Consider the following 17,321-nt stretch of genomic DNA (forward strand, 5'->3'; position numbering starts at 1 on the left):
TCCCCTGGCTAGTCGCGGGTTCCCCCAGATCACGCTCTCGCGACAGGGCAGCCGAAAGTTTAGGCCGCAGTTTAGTGGCCTACTTAGGGCCCCCTTCTGGTAGGGCGGGTCTGGAGGGAGGGGGGGGGGGGACAGGGTCCCAGGCAGGTTTTGCTGCAATTGTCCTGTGAGAGGTATTCACCTTTAACTAGTGGTCATGGCCCCCTGCATTAGCAGCAGGTGGCCTCTCTTAGGGGGGTCTGTTTGCGACCACCTATGTGGGCCACCTCGAAAGGGCGCCAGTGCCCCCCCCCCTTGTGGGCCTCAGATGGCAACCCCCTGGGGGATGCGTGAGTTGCTGACCCCCCGTTTGGAGTAAGGATGGTGTTGGCTCAGCGAATGCGCTCTACCCCCTTCCTGTCTCCTCAGATCCTGCATCTAGTTCGGTCGCTGGAGCCATTTATGTTGGAGGATGCAGCTGAGGCTGCTGCGCACATATTTGTTCTGTTTGTCCACCCACAGGCCGTCCTGTGTGGTTATGGGTTTCTCTTATCCAGCTTATTTATGATTGATGGTCCCAAGATGTTTTGCTGTCCGATATCCCTTTTAGAAGTCGCTTCTGAGGAAGTGGATGGTCCCACCGTCGGTGGGTTTCCCCCATTTCCAGGTCGACTAAGGCATCCATGTTTCCTGTGGTTGAATCCCCAGCTTTTAGTTATCGGACTGACCGGGGGGCAGAATTATTAAGACACATTACATGTTTACTATGGCTGTTGCCTTATTGGGGCCTTGTTTGACCTTCGTTCTGGTGTCTTGGGACTGACGGGGTGGACAACGCTTTTGCGTCTGACCATGGGGGGGGGGGGTGACCAGTTGTTTCCCCCCGTCTGTGGCGAACTGGCGGATCAGTTGGTCCAGGGTCTGCAGTTTGTCTGCGATGCATCTTTGGATGTGGTTCCCTTGGGACTCTAAGTGATCTGTCTCGGCAGTGGTGCTTAGGCCTATTTTGTGGCTGAAGTGTAGGTCTGCGGATCACACCTTCGAAACAGCCCTGGCTGAATTGCCTTTTCAGGTGATCGCCTGTTCGAGGCTACCCTGAATGACCTTATTAGGAGTTGGACAAGGGGGTAAGAGTACCTTCCTTCCACCAGAAAGGGGAAGGTACCTCGTCAGCGGTGTGTGGGACTTCCTTTTCAGCCCACGAGAAGCTTTTTCGTCCCCCAGGGACTTCGGAAAAAGGTTAAATGTGTCTTAAAAGAGTTTTCTAGCGGCCTTGATCTGGCAATCAAGGAGCAAATTTCAGACCTGCTGACAAGGCCTTTTCGACATGAAGGTTTGCCCCCATACATATTTTGCGTGGGGGGACGTCTTCGCTGGTTCCGTGGCCTTGCCGGGTCAGTGACCAGGGGGTCCATGTGGTGGTTGGATACAGTTCTTGTCCATTGGAAAGGTTCCATCATTCCAATGTGCACCTGCCCCCCATATTGGCTGCAAGCTCTGTTGTGGGCAGGGCAGAACTTTTTGTCACAGGGTGTGTGTGTCCCTGTCCCAATGTCAGAACCTTTTTTTCGGGGGTTATATTTATAGCCTTTCATGGTTCCCAGGAAGGAGAGCAATTTCGTCCGATTTTGGACCTCAGTGGCGTCCCTGCATCAAGGAGTTTTTCTGGCTTCTTAGACGTTTGAATGCCTATCTGCACATTCCTATTTGCACCCAGCATCACTGTTCCTCCGCTTGCCTCCGCTTGCTGTGAGTAAGGAGCACTGCCAGTTACCCTTTGGTCTAGCTTCTGTTCCTCGGTTCTTCACAAATGTGTTGGCCCCGGTCTTAGCGTTGCAGCGTCAGTGGGGGATTGCTGTGTTGGGGTACCTGCACGACCTCTTTCGAACGGAGTCTGTCGGCTCCGGTGTGGAAATTCATCTCCAGACTTTGTGGAAGAACTTAATTTTTGGAAGTCTGCCCTGGTTCTGACCAGGAAATTGGATTGTCTGGGGCTGACTCAAGTGGTCGTGTATGCGAGTATTTGGCCCGATTGTGTCCACTTTCAAGGCGTTTCCGTTTGCACAGTTCTACACAAGACTCCTTCAAAAGGAGATGCTGGTCAATGGAACGAGTCTCCCAAGTCGCTGGACTATGTGATTGGTCTGTGTCAGGCGACAAGAGTTCTCTGGTCTGGTGGCTGTGCTCCCCGACCTTGATACAGGGACTTTTTCCCCTTTTACTGTACTATGGTCACGACCGATGCCAGCCTGTATGGGTGGGTAGGGGTCCTGGGGCTGTACTCGGCCCAGGGCTGTTGGACTTTAAAAGAGTCCAGATTGCTCATCAATGTCTTGGAACTTGGAACGATCAGACTTGCCTGGATCGGAGCAGCTTCACGGCCGTGGCTTATGTGAATCATCAGGGCGGCACAAAGAGTGTGTTGGCAGTCCTGGCATTCTCCGGGGGCAGAATGGTTTGTTTCGGCCATCTCTGCTGTGTATAATATTCGGCATAGAATGTTAGCGGGCGGATTACTTCTGTCGTCAGACATGAGACTCTTCGTCCGGACGTTTCATTAGATGTGTCGGTGGTGGGGCACCCTCAAGCTCGATCTGTTGGGTCGCGAGATCCTCTGGCAGACGCCACCGACGCTTTAGGGGCTCCATGGAGCAGTTGCCATCTGTTTTACGCCCTCCTTCCGCTCCAGCTTCTTCCACGACTACTACGCATGTTCAAGGCTGGTGAGATTCCGGCCATTCCATCCCCTGGAGGCTCCCTTTAAGGGACGATCTGTTGTGTCTGGGGGCCGATCTTCCATCTTGTTTTGCAGTCACTGGCTTTGACTGCCTGGCTGCTGAGAGCCAGGTGTTGAACTGGCTCTGTGGTTTTGACCATTTTGAAAGCAAGGAAATCTACATCTCGAAAGCTTTATCATCGGATGTGGAAGGCGTACATTTCCTGGTGTGTGGTTCAAGGAGTCCATCCTCGTTCCGTTTTGGTGGCTCAGATTCTGGCCTTTCTTCAACAAGGTGTTGATCAGAAACTGGTTTTGAGTGCCATGCTAGGCCAAGTGTCTGCTTTGCAGTCTTTTTTCAGAGACCTTTGGCTTCCCATTAACTGGTGCATATATGCCTTCAGGAGGTCATCTTTTTACTCCGCATGTAAGTTCTCCTCTGCCACTGTGGGATTTGAACCTGGTTCGGTTGGTCCTTCAAAACCTCCCTTTGAAAACGTACGGGAGATCCCTTTCCTTACACTGTCACACAAGGTGTTTTTTTTGGTGGCTATCTCCTCTTCCTGCAGGGTGTCGGAGTTGGCAGCTTTGTCTTGTCTTTCTCCCTATCTGGTGGTTCACGGGGACAAGGTGGTCCTGCGACCACGGCCATTGTTCCTCCCGAAGGTTGTCTCCGATTTCCATTTCAATGAGGACATCGTGCTGCCATCCTTATGTCCCAGGCCGGCTAATTCCAGGGTATTTACCCTGTATACTCTGGATGTTGTTCCAGCTATTCATGTCTATTTGGCAGCCATTAAGGCCCTTCGGAAGTCAGACTCGCTCTTTGGGAGTACGGACGGGCCGCGGAAGGGGCTCCTACCATTTCCAGATGGATCAGACTGACACTGACCCGTGCTTATTCACTTACGGGTTGGCTTCCCCCTTCCCTGTGATGGCACATTCTGCTTGGGCACTTAGTGCTTCTTGGGCCTTCTTTCATCAGGCGTCAGTGGCGCAGTGTGTACGGCGGCCACTTGGTCGTCGGTGCGTACTTTTTCAATGTTGTACATAGTTGATGTTTTGGCATCTGAGGTTGCTTCCTTTGGCGGCAAAAGCTTTGCGGGCTGTTATTTATAGGGTATCGTTTTTTTTCTTCTTGAGGGTGTATTTCAGGTTGGGTTCCTGTTCTAGTTGAGCTACCATTACCTGGATTGGCTTGTGTTTGTTGGGTTTGTTATGCCCAACCCTCATGTTTGGCACTACCTTGGGACATCCCTATGGTGAAGAATATGGAGCTGTGTCGGTCATTTAACGGAAGAGAAGAAAATAGGATTTCTCTTTCGTTCATCGACGGACACAGCGCTCCATAAATCATAACTAGTGGGTTATATTGCCTCCACCAGGTGTAGGACTAGGCAGAACAAAAAACACCTGGCTACACCCATAGGCCGTCCTCAGCTGGTATATAACACCCCTCTCTGCTCTAGGTAATCAGTTTTAATCTGTCTAGTCAGGAGTAAGGACCTAGGCTCCGGCTGGGATCTAGCAATTTTCTCTTTCCTTACTACTTTTTTGTTTTTTCTCTCGGGAGATCTACAATCAACTGCAGGGTTGGGCGGCGGGCTGGATAATCTAGATCCAGTGGGTCCCCCCAGCCCAGCCAGTGAGCGCGTGCAGACCGCAGCTACGCGCTATGTCGGCCACGACATAGCCTTACTTACAGAGGCTGGCCCGCAAGTTAAACGTCTCGCAGGGTCGCGTATGACTGGGCTAGGGTCTGAATCGCAGCAGTCCCTTGACCCGACAGCTCCCCCATTTCGGTGGCGACGAGTTCTGTCTGGAGTTTTACCAGCACCATGGAAGGGTAAGTACAGTTACCCCTCTCCCCTTTTGGTGGTTTTCTTTGGGTTGGACGCGTGTAACCTCCAGAGACGGTCGGACTGCTTGCAGGTTCCCTCCTCCCATCCTTCAATCCCTCACTTAGCTGGACTTCCCCCACTCGTATTTCCCCCTGTCTGGACCTAGTCTGGTGGGGGTCCCAGGGCAGAGAATGCAGCAGAGACCCCTGGGTTCTCCCCCTGCTATCTCTACTCGGTAAGGGTCCTGGGATAGTGTGTGTTCCACCCTGGTAGTCTGGAGGGGTCCCAGTGTAGGAGAACCCCCTAGGTGCATGCCCTGCTGTTTTTGCAATGTGGGTATAGTGCAGGGGGGTCCCATTGCAGAGACCGGTGCAGAGTGCACAGCAAAGTCTCCCCTAAACGTGTGTCCTACCTTCAGGGGGGTCCCCTTGCAGAGGGTGCACCATTGCAGAGGGTACAGGAAAGATCCTGGCAGCATGCTTCAGTGTTTGTAGTTGATGGTGGCTATTTTCTGATAGTCTGGCTGGTCTCTGATTGGCGGCCATGTTTGTAGCCAGTTGATGTCACGGGGCCATTTTCCCTTAGTTTGGGAGATGCTGGAGTCAACTGAAGCCTCATTGGGATGCCGAAGCCCCTCCTCTTCCTCTTCCTCCTCCGCTTCCTCTTCATGTACCTGTGACATATGAACAGGGATAGCGTCCATGAGGATGCTGGGTTTGAATTCTCTGCGCTCCTCCAGTCGGTAGGGTGAGTCTTCAGGGTCCCTGTTATCTCTCTGCTGATATGTACCCAGAGCCTTGAGGGGATCCTTATAGTGGTGCCAAAAGATTGTTTTTGTACTGCAAGGTCTTCCTTTCCATAGGGAGCCTCGTGGTCTAATCTCCCCCCACTGACCCCCTCATTGAGATGGAAGGTCCCTCGGAAACCCAGCTTCCCATGGTTGCACTGGCGGCGGTCCTGCAGTTCTTAGTGTCCCAGGTGGAAGTGGCTTGTGGGTAAAGGCCCAGGGGGAACGCGACCCCCGCCTTCCCCTGCTCAGTCTGTCTCATCTGATACTGAGCCGGATGCCGCCATGAATGCGGCCCGTCCAGGGGGATTTCATATTACACCCCTCTGATCCATCCAATAGTGAGGATGATTGCTCCATGGTTGCAGCAGTGAATGAAAAGCCGCTGGTAGAGGCACCTATTACTGCAGTGCGTGAGACTTTAAAGATGGAGGATGCGGCTGATGTAGCCACGGTCCTGGCTGTATCATTTGGTACGCATAAGTCGAATCGTACTCCAAAGGTGTTTCCTTATTTTGACAGGTTTTCTTGTAAGGGATGGGAGCAACCAAAATTATGTACAAGAAAGAGAATACAGCACCCCAGGATCACGTTGCTGGGGTAGTAACACTGGCAGCAAAATTGGGAAACCGACTCACCTAATAAAGGTGGGGCCTAGCCCTTCAAACTCCAGAACAGACAGTAGCCGAAACGGAAATGGGGAACAGAAATCAGAAGGAGTTCTATAGCGGATGAAGGGAATCGGGCAGACCACGGTGACCTCATGTAAAACAATCTTTATTATTGCATAATATGTAAAATCGAACGCAGATAATAAGAGCAGACTACACAAAAGGGTTAATATGACAACATTGCCGCTAAAAAACACACAACCCGGGATCACGCATACACCAGTATGATACAGCAAATAGAGCAAGTAGCAAAAAACTGCAGTGTGTATTGATCTTGCCACGGTGAGACTAGACATATGCCGGTTTTCGGTAATTCGATATATCGCGGTATTGCATAGCTACGGTATTGTTATTGTGGCATTTTTAAAATACAGAGTTTCTCTGCTCCTGGGTCTGACTTGTGAATTGATACATTTCAGTGAGCTGGATGACTCATTCACTCACACAGCTAAGCGTCTCCCAGTAACTATAAACAAAAATGATTACATTGTATCTTTTCCTTCCCTCTGCCAGGGAGAAAGGAAGTTTAACCTCTTAAAGACTGGACCTTTTTCTGACACTTGTTGCTTGCTAGTTAAAATCAGTTTTTTTTTTTTGCTAGAAAAGTACTTAGAACCCCCAAACATTTTATATATTTTTTTAGCAGAGACCCTACAGAAAAAAATGGCGATTGTTGTAATATTTTATGTCACACTGTATTTGCGCAGCAGTCTTTCAAACGCAATTAATAGACTTTAATGAATAAAAAAAACGTAACAGTAAAGTTATCCCAATTTTTTTTTTTTGTTACACAGAGAATCATGAAAGAATCGTGATCTTTATTCCAAGCTAAAAAATCAAATCGTGATTCTCATTTTGGCCAGAATCGTGCAGCTCTAATATATATATATATATATATATATATATATATATATATATATATATATATATATATATATATATATATATATATATATATACACACACACGCATAGCAGCCCACATTACATTATTATATAGCCATCAAGCAGTGTCTGGCCTACCTGGTGATGACTGGTCCTGGCGCTCTGATCCGATGGCCTGGTCTTTAAAGGGGCAAATCCTTGCGATCCAGAAGTGGTTAAACCTGCAGGAGGACCGGTGTTTTTATCTATTAATGACTTTACTATTGCTTTAGGCCTGGTTCACATGTATGCGGGTTGGTGGCCCACATTTGCACAGGCATAGCAGTCCATTGATGTGAATGGGCTTGAGCTGCTATGCCTGCGTTTTCAGCTGAAAAAAGGTGCATGCAGAATTTAAAAAAATGCAGTGGCCATGAAATCCATCCTTCTTTTGCACCATGCGACTTACCTGCCGTTGCTGCACACGCAAACTGTTTTTAAATGCCGTGCCCACGTATACAAAAAATGCAGAAAGCTTGCCAGAGCAGGAACTGCAGGTTAGTCGCATGGTGCAAAAGCAGGATGGATTTCAAGGCCACTGAATTTTAAAAAAATGCTGCATGCACCTTTTTTCTGCGGAAAATGAGGGCATAGCAGCCCGTTCAAATCAATGGGCTGCTATGCCTGTGCAAATGTGGGCCGCCAACCCGCATACATGTGAACCGCCAACCCGCATACATGTGAACCACCAACCCGCATACATGTGAACCAGGCCTAAAGCAATAGTAAAGTAATTTATAAACAACACCTCCTTCAGGTTTAACCACTTCTTGACCACAAGGATTTGCCCTCTTAATGACCAGGCCATCGGATCGGAGCCGAGCGCCAGGACCAGTTATCACCAGTTAGGCCAGACACTGCTTGATGACCTATTTTAGGCCTGGTTCACAGTTTGTTCTGACTGACTATATAATAATGTGCATAAGTGAACCAAAGCCCCTAAATTCAGCAATGAAATTGAAGTGAGGTGGAAATTTTAATAATTTAAATTTAATAATAGAATACTGTGATAATACCGTATACCGTGGCAAAACCTTAATCAATTAATCGCAGCATGAAAATCTGATACCGTCACAAGCCTAGGTGAGACGCAGGAAACATCAGCAGTGTCAGCTAGATATCAGCTGTACAAACCTAATGAGGACATCTGCACTCACCAATAGCCAACGATCCCTGCAGTGTAAGCTTGTGTATATGTAGTAATAAAGAATTCCCTCCTGAAACCCTGGATCAGCGGAGTGTCTCTCGTAGTAAGGGGTCGGCTCTGGTACACAGTGTCAAACAAGCAGTCACAAGGGGGAGAGATCCCATAGGGATGGATGGGCTGAGCCGCATCAAATGCAGGAGGACTGAAGGTGAGACGGGGCCAAGCCCAGACCAGACAGGGCAATAAAGTACTCACTGTTCCATGGGTAACAATACTGCGGATAGCAGGGTCACTCTGGCTATTGCTGCAAGCTGCAGTTCAGAGAGTCTCTTTATCCTTGCTAGCAGAATGCACTGAAGGGTGGTAGATTCTCCTAAGCAGGGGTTGCATCAGGAGGCTCCAGAGTCTCATAAATCAATAGAGATGCTAGTTATACACCTGGCATGGTTTGCACACTAACAGCCCGAGAGAGCGTCTCTCTCTCAGAGGAATGCTAGGAAGGTAGGATCCTCGAGGCAGCCAGTGGTAGCCTCCGTCATTGTTGCAGCACATGGAGCTTGCCGCTCACAGATGCCACTGTGTTAAATCCCATTAGGGAGATATGCCAAAGGCATTCATCCATTTAGAGCAGGGTGATCTTGATTGTATAAATGAGCTTCATAGGGCCCCAAAATTATTTCCTTAGTGATAGCCCATCAAGTACATGCGAGGGCTCCAGAGAGCAGATCCAAGGGGGAAGGGGGGGATAGTAGCACAGAGGTGCAGGAGTGAGTCGGGAGATGCAGAGGCACATGCATCGATGCATTTTGTCCACTAGGTGGCGTGGACTTCCTTAGGGTATTGTGTTCACCTATCTTTTTGGGCTTATAAGTGCTCCGGAATAAACAGAGCGGGATAGTTGATCAGTCCGGCCCCAATTTGTAATTGATTATGATGTTAACCCCTTTGAGGGGCACAGGGAAAGGCACTGTGTGAGAAAAGGAAGGCTTTTGTATGGCGCCATCTTGTGTACAGAAATAAGAATACAGTTAAACAAATGAAAACAAGTATAACTGAATTGGAGTCAACTCTAAAGTTAATAAATACACATTAATATAGTACGACACCTTTTAAAATTAAATATACTTAGTCCAGTTCCCAAAACACTCTAGAGTATCGAATCCATTCAAATGAGCATGCATAAACTCCCTTTAAATGGACTTTAGCTGTAGGATGAGGAAGAGGAGGCAATCTGGGGGCCAAATGGACTAGTTCTTTCTCTAAGGTGCTAAGAATACCCGAAGATTTAATTAATTGTTGAGTCCCTTGGGCACCATTGTACCTACTCTGAAAATCCATTTATTTTCTTTTTAGGGAAGTATGGTATTAAAGTCCCCTTTTCTATTTGAGAGTTTAAGGGCATAAAAGCCCTTGACCTTCAGGCCGATTGGTCTCTTGTCACGGTATTTTGCAAAATGCTGTGCAATTGGGGTTTTTTCTTCATCTTTATTTCCCTGGATACTAGCTACATGCTACCCAATACAAGCTTTCAAGGGGCGTTTGGTTTTGCCCATATATAATTTGTGGCATGGGCATTCTAGCATGTAAAGTACCCTGTTGGTATTGCAATTGATGAATTGCTTTATCTGATAGATCTTCTGACCATCGGGGTCTGTAAAACTAGCTAGCTGTTTTATCTACTGATTTGCAGATATGGCATTTCCCATAAGGGAACATTCCATGGAGTTGGGGAAGGTATGTGAGCCAATTACGAGGTGTAGATTTAGTAAATTCAGATCGTGCCAGTTCATCAGAGAGGTTTTTGGCTCTTCTTGCTCCTAGTGGGGGTCTGGGACCCACTATATCGGCCAGCTGGGGTGAGCGGGTCAACAGGTGCCAGTGCTTGGTAAGGATGTTGCGCACCTTCTCCTTATTCCTGACTCTTCTCAGGGTTCTGTGAGGGTAATTTCTTTCTCTGAACCTTGCATACAGCTGGGTTGCTTCAGTTTGAAAGTCCGAATCTAATCTACAATTCCGATGTATGCAAAGGAATTGTCCTGTTGGGATGTTTATTAGGGACTTGGGGTGATGGCTGCTACCCTCAAGTAGGGTGTTTGCCGCTATTTCTTTTCTGTATGTTTTTGTAGTTTCCCTTGTTCAATTCAAATTAAAATGTCAAGAAAGGAGATCTAGTAGGGGTAATGATTGAAAGTAAGACGAATATTTCTGCTATTGGAATTAAATACTTAAATTAAGTTTTCTCGAGACCACCTCCCCAGATCATAAGAACGCCATATATGTACCTTAACCATGGAAGGACATGTTCATGGAACAGCTCTGAACAATAGACAACCTCCTCCTCCCACCATCCTAGATGTAAGCAGGCATAGGCCGGTGCCCAGAGAGCTCCAGTAGAGTTACCTCAAATTTGTCTATAGTCCTTTTCCACAAATTGGAAACAATTGTTCAACAGGGCAAATTGCAGCAGTTCCAACAGGAACTAATTTTTGGCCCCCATGGATGGAAAGTTGGAATCCAAAAAATGTGCTGTTGCGGACAGGCTCCAAGAGTGGGGTATAGAGGTGTAAAGAGACTCGACATCAATACTGGCTATAATTGCACCAGGGGGCAACGTCACATTCTCAATATTCTTGAGCACGTCTGGTATCCTGTACATAGGAAGATAATTTCTTGACCATTTCTTTGAGTAGCCCATCCGTTCCAGAGGGCCCTTTACTGCTGACACAATAGGTCTGCCGGAGGGGGGGGGGGGGGGGGGGAGGGTTCAAGAGATTTGTGAACCTTAGGTATAATATAAATGATAGGTGTATTAAACTCTGTCACTTTCATATATTCCAGTTCTTTCTTGTTAATGAGATTTTCTTCATATGCAAGGTTCAGTTTGAAGTTCAACTCCTTTACAATAGTGGAAAAGGGGTTAGCGTCTAATCACTCATAAGTAGATCTATCATTAAGTTGTCTTCTGATTCCACCTTCATGGTAGGCTTCTGATAAGAAGACTACATTACCCCCTTCGTCACTTTTATTAATGATAGGGTTTGGTGCTTCTTTGAGCTCTCAAAGGGCGTTTCCTTCTTCATGGTCCAAGTAGTTGTCTTTCAACTTCTCCCAATCAAGTTGGGATAAGTCCTCCTGCACCAAGTCGAGAAACACCCCCAGCCACTTATTACGGAATAGAGGCATCTTGGTAGACTTCATCTGGAGGTTCCACTCCCTCCTCCAAGGGTCATGCATGGTTGTTAAGATTCTTTTGAATTCATGCTATCATTCTCTTCACCACACCACAGGAAGGCCAGTGTTCCAGGGCCATCTGGTCCTGAGTTTTATTATGGTCAGTTTCCATTTCTTCCCTGATTTTGCCTTTGATGCACCTGCTTTAGGAATAAGCATGTATCCTTGTATACTTCAAAGTGATTCATGGAGTTGGTGGGAGAATATGAGAGTCCCTTTTTGATGGAGTTTCACATGCCTGTCTTTGAAGATGGCTTTAGTGGCCTGTCTGGGCTTGGTCCCGTCTCACCTTTAGTCCTCCTGCATTTGATGCGGCTCAGCCCATCCATCCATCCTTCCCTACGGGATCTCTCCTCCTTGTGACTGTTTGACACTGTGTACCAGAGCCAGCCCCTTACTACGAGACACACTCAGCTGATCCAGGGTTTCAGGAGGGAATTCATCATTACTATATATACACAAGCTTACACTGCAGGGGCAATTGGTGAGTGCAGATGTCCTCAAAAGGTTTGTACAGCTGACACTGCTGAGGTTTCCTGCGTCTCACCGGGGCCAGATAAATACACAGTGCAGTTTTTTGCTACTTGCTCTGTTTGCTGTATCATACTGGTGTATGAGTGATCCAGGGTTGTTTGTTTTTTAGCGGCAACGCTGTCATATTAACCCTTCTGTGTAGTCTGCTTTTATTATCGTGTTCGATTTTACATATTATGCAACAATAAAGATTGTTTTTACATGAGGTCACTGCTCTCTGCCCGATTTCCTTCATCCACTATAGAACTCCTTCTTCGGGTTTCTGTTCCCCATTTCCTTTTTAACAACCAAACTTACCCTTTGTGCTCTCCAAACGTCTTACTGTACGTTACCCTTTTAAAGAGTCACTTTTAAAAAAGTGTACTAGTCTACCAGTGGTGGACCCTCCTGTTTCCAGGTTGAATAAAGCAACCATGATCCCAGTAGAGGAATCCCTGTCCTTTTAAGGACCCGGCTGAAAAGAAAGCAGAGGCTGTGCACGCAGCATGTTTACTATGGCTGGTTCGGCATTGCGGGCAGTCTTTGCCTCAGCCCTGGTGTCTCAAACCCTAACTGAATGGGCCAAGCTTTTGCGCCATGGCCTGGGGGTTGAGCAGGTCCCCGCTGTTAATGTTGATTTAGTAGACCAGTTGGTCCATGGGCTGCAGTTTATTTGTGATGCAGCTTTGGATACAGATCCTGTGTTGTCCAAACTTTCAGCGGTGGTTATTGCGTGCTGTGGCTTAAGAATTGGTCTGCAGACCAAGCCTCTAAGAAAACTCTCATTGATCTGCCCTTTCAAGGCGATTGCTTGTATGGGGCTACCCTGAATGACATCAATAAGGGTACCACGGGGGGGGGGGGAGATTACCTTCCTGCCACAGTCAAGAAAAGGGAAGAAGCCTCGCCGCAGACAGGGGCCCTCCTTCTCAGCCCATAGAAAATTCTTACCCGCTTCTGGGACGGAGAATAAGGGAAATGGATCTTTTAAATCTTCCCTGGGAGATTCCAAGTAACCTTGGTCTGGTAAGCCTAGAGCTAGCTTCCCTGGACCAACAGACAGTGTGAAGGTCTGCCCTCACCCATTATTGGGGTAGGGGGACATCTTAGCTGGTTTCCCGCCACATGGACTTCTTTGGTGAGCGTCAAGAAGATCCACAAAATGTTTCTTTTGGGGGTACCCAGAAAGGAGGACAAAGCTTTTCCTTTTCAGGTTTATGTCCTGAGTCTCCTTGTGCCAATTTAATTCCTGCAAAGGTTCAGGTGATGTCTGAACTACCTACGGTCCCCCCTGTCCAGGGAATTGATTTACCAAGGTCTGATTCTTTTTCTGCCCAGGGTGGTCCTTCCTCTGCACAAATTTCAGGGACCACAGGCCATGATTCACTGGCTGCTGTCACACAGATAGTTCTCTCTCCCATTTTGCATACAGGTTGTGAGTCTGGTGGTATCTGAGTGTTTGCACACTCTTACATTCAGGTTCGGCTCCACAGGAGGATTCCGAAGTTCGTGACAAAGTCACGGGTCCTCTGACAGACGCCGCTGGCGTCCAAGGGCCACAGTAAGGCCAGTATCATCCTCGGCTCAGGCTTCTTCCGCAGTTTCTGCGAGAAATCAAGAGCGAGGATCTTCCGATCATCCTGGTGGTCGTAAACGTCCCCTTGGGGCTTCCTCTCAGAGAAGACGAGTTGTCCCAAGGACTGATCTACCATCCTGCTTTACAGTCGCTAATTTTAATGACTTAGCTATTGAAAGCCAGGTACTGAGGGATAGAGGTCTGTCTTGATCAGTGATCCCTACTATGGTGAAGGCGAGGAAGTCGTCTTCCAGCAAGATATACCATTGTACATGGAAAGCGTATATTTCTTGGTGTGAGTTGATTTGCGCTCATCCTCGATCCTTTTCTGTGGCTCGGATCTTAATCTTTCTTCAACGGGGCGTTGTTCAGAAGTTGGCCTTGAGTATCATCAAGGGCCAGGTGTCTGCCTTGGCAATCTTCTTTCAGTGACCCCTAGCAATGCGCTCTTTAGTTCGTACCTTCATTTAGGGGGATCGACAAGTGGCTCCACCTGTACAGTCTCTTTTGCCGCCATGGGATTTAAATTTAGTAATTTCGGTTCTCCAGAAACCTCCATTTGAGAATATTCGGGAGATTACCTTGCCTACGTTTTCCCAGAAGGTGACATTCTCTGTAGCTATTACCTCGACCCACAGGGTGTCGGAATTGGTGGCATTATCCTGTCACAGTCCCTATTTAGTGGTCCAAAGGGATAAAGTGGTTCATTCATCCATGTCCATCATTCCTGCCTCAAGTTGTCTGACTTCCATTTGTTTGAGAATATTGTGTTGCTTTCCTTGTGTCCCAAGCCAGCTCATCCCAAGGAATTTGCTTTGCATACCTTGGATGTGGTTTGTGCGATTCGGGTGTATCTGGCAGCTACTGAGTCTTTTCGGAGGCCAGACTCGCTTTTTGTGGTTACCGACAGACCAAGAAAAGGTCTGGCTGCTTCTTTGGCTACCATCTCCAGATGGATCAGACAGACGGTGACTCAGGCCTATTCCATTAATGGTCAGGTTCTACCTTTCCCTGTCATGGCGCATTCTACTTGGGCGCTGAGTGCTTATTGGGCTTCTTTTGGCAGCAGAGTTTTGCAGGCTGCTGTTTAAGAGGGGCTGTTTCCTCTTGAGGGGTGTTTTTTCTTTAAATCTTTATTTTTCAGATGGGGCTCCTGTGACACATTTAAGGCTCCTGTGTCCTGGTTAAGGGCTCTTATGTTTAGCCTTGGTTTATTTTCCCCACCCTTTATTTTCCTCTTGGCACTGCTTTTGGATGTCCCACTAGTTATGATTTATGGATTGCTGTGTCCGTCAATGAACGAAGGAGAAAATGTGATTTTTGTACATACCGTAAAATCCATTTCTCTGAGCTCATTGAGGGACACACAGCACCCACCCCTCTATGGAGTTCTGATACTTCGAATACTGCTTTCTACTAAATGGATTACCTAGAGCAGAGGGAGGTTATATACCAGCTGAGGACTGCCCATGAGCGCAGCCATGGTGTTTTTTTTTTTTCTGTCCTACTCCTGGAGGAGACAATATAACCCACTAGCTATGATTTATGGAGCGATGTGTCCGTTGATGAACTCAGAGAAATGTATTTTAAGTTAAGTACAAAAATCTTTTTTTTTTTTTTTTTTGTAGTCACTGTAAAACACTTCTGAGCTCATTGATAGACACAGCACCCACCCCTCTAAGGAGTTTTTTATGCTTCTATTACTGCTTGTTACAACACGGAGTATCTCTAAGCATAGAGGGGGGATTATGTTAGCTGAGGCCAGCCCATGGTGCGTAGCCAAGCTTTTGTGTTGTCTGCCTAGTAATACTCCTGTAGAGGGCAGCATAACCATATGGTAAAGAATATGGAGCTGTGTCTGTCAATGAACTCAGAGAAAAGGATTTCACGGTGAGTACAAAAATCCTATTTTTGCCTATAGTTCTACTTTAATAAGTAGTGTCTTGCACAATAACACAGTGGTTTTAAATTGCCTGTGATGCTAAATCTGTAGGTATTGTTGTAAGCTTTCTGTGGCTAATAATTGTAAAACCTTCAGGTCTATATCTTTTTCTTCTGTCCAGGCTTCTCTAAGGCAAGTGCAGAATGCTGCAATTACAATCCGTCGGGAGGCAGATGTTAAGAAACGAATTAAGGAAGCTAAACAAAGGTATTTATAGAAAATAAGATAATAATATGGTCCAAATAACACACACATAATTGACAGTTATTAAATAGTGATTTTTTCACATGAGACCTTTTCTTTTTAATTGTTGCAGAAATCAGAACAAGTTAAATACACTTTATATATTATAGCATACAATAGAAAAAAATTAAGTAATAAAAAATACAATTGAGTCAATTCACTTAAGTTGAACTGCATTTGTTATTTTGATAAGAATAAATATAGATAATAAAATGTTTTCTTCCCATTCATCGAGGGACGCAGGAAGTCTTCTGCATTATGGTGAAAAAACATCTGCGCTGCAGCTGCCCCCAGACCCCGCCCCTTTTCCTTACCTAAACCCATCCGATCCAGCAATGTGCATGAGTGCAGCGGCTCTAGCCGCTGTCTCTCTCCTCATTGGATAGATGGATAGCAGTGGGAGAAATTGGCTCCCACTGCTGTCAATCAAATCCAGTCACATGGGGCGGGACTGAATTCTGCGGTTTGCATCAGTGGATGCAGCAGTAGGACTTGGGAATGAGCATTCACAGGTGCCACAGGGCACCCAATGAAGAGGAGGGTCCTCGAGCACCAGCGGGGGACCTCAGAAGAAGATGATCAGGGCTGCTCTGTGCAAAACCATTGCACAGAGCAGTAAGTATAGGCATGTTTTGTTGTTGTGTGTTTTTTTTTTTTTTTTTTTTTTTTAAAACAAAGCTTTATAATCACTTCAAGTACTGGTTGTTTGTTTTTTGTTTTTTTTTTTTTGTTTTTTACCACAACAAAGAATAGGAACATTTTATTGAATCAAGCAATTTTCTTATTTAATACAAATAGAACCATTGGCGCCCAAATTGTGCACAGCGTTGAGCATACGCATTTAATGAATATTGGTTAATGCCTGCATCTGTCACACACACTTTTCTTTACTTTAGTGGGGAACACTAACACTGTATTCCTGGAAACTCAAGAACACATGTAGCCAAACAGCTACAGGTGTAATAGTAGAGGATTGTAAATACTGACTCTGAGGCAGTGATTAACTCCAATCCTTGAGCCAGAATACGGGAGGCGGGTAGTGTAGTACTAGACAATGGGTTAAATACTGCTAAATTTAGGTGATTGGATACTGACCAAGGCTTTGCCAATCCCACTCACTTCATGCTAGTGTTCTTAGATGTTGGACCCTTTTTTTTTTTTTTTTTTTTTTTTCTCCGGGAAGTTCTCAAAACCGTTTATTTTTCCTTTTTCTTTTCTTCACTACTTTGACTGACATATCAGTATCCAGCTGTTTATGATCACTAGCAGTTTCAAAATCTAAAGCAAACAGCTCACCCTTTTTATGTAGATTTCCAGTCCTACAAGTGCACATAAAATCTCCTTCCTTTTAGGCAAAGTACTCTGTGCGCAAAGCAAGTACCGTATATACTCGAGTATAAGCCGACCCGAATATAAGCCGAGACCCCTACTTTTGCCACAAAAAAGTGGGAAAACTTATTGACTCGAGTATAAGCCTAGGGTGGGAAATGCTGCAGCTACTGGACCCAACTGGACCACCACGAGACACAAAATAGGGGCTGCGGGCATGGTACAGGAGATGGCGCAGGTCATAGTACAGGCATTGCACAGGTCATGGTAAGGGCATGGCACAGGTCAGGGCACAGGTGATGGTACAGGCATGGCACAGGTGAAGGTATAGGCATGGCACAGGTCATGGTACATGCATGTTACAGGTCATGGTACAGGCATGGCACAGGTCACAGTACAGGCATGGCACAGGTCATGGTACAG

The 17,321-nt window shown here is 46.6% G+C and overlaps 1 protein-coding gene across 3 annotated transcripts in view; it reads left to right on the forward strand.

Moving 5' to 3' along the window:
* MORC2 (MORC family CW-type zinc finger 2) overlaps window positions 1–17,321 on the forward strand; it is a 204,927-nt gene that overhangs the window by 110,479 nt on the left and 77,127 nt on the right. For all 3 annotated transcript variants that reach the window (XM_082266820.1, XM_082266818.1, XM_082266819.1), the window contains exon 12: window positions 15,448–15,533. In XM_082266820.1, the coding sequence (XP_082122946.1) occupies window positions 15,448–15,533 (86 nt within the window). The remainder of the gene's footprint in view (window positions 1–15,447; window positions 15,534–17,321) is intronic.

The sequence above is a fragment of the Pelophylax lessonae genome (assembly GCF_965119305.1).
Source record: "Pelophylax lessonae genome assembly, chromosome: 1".
Taxonomy (NCBI): domain Eukaryota; kingdom Metazoa; phylum Chordata; class Amphibia; order Anura; family Ranidae; genus Pelophylax; species Pelophylax lessonae.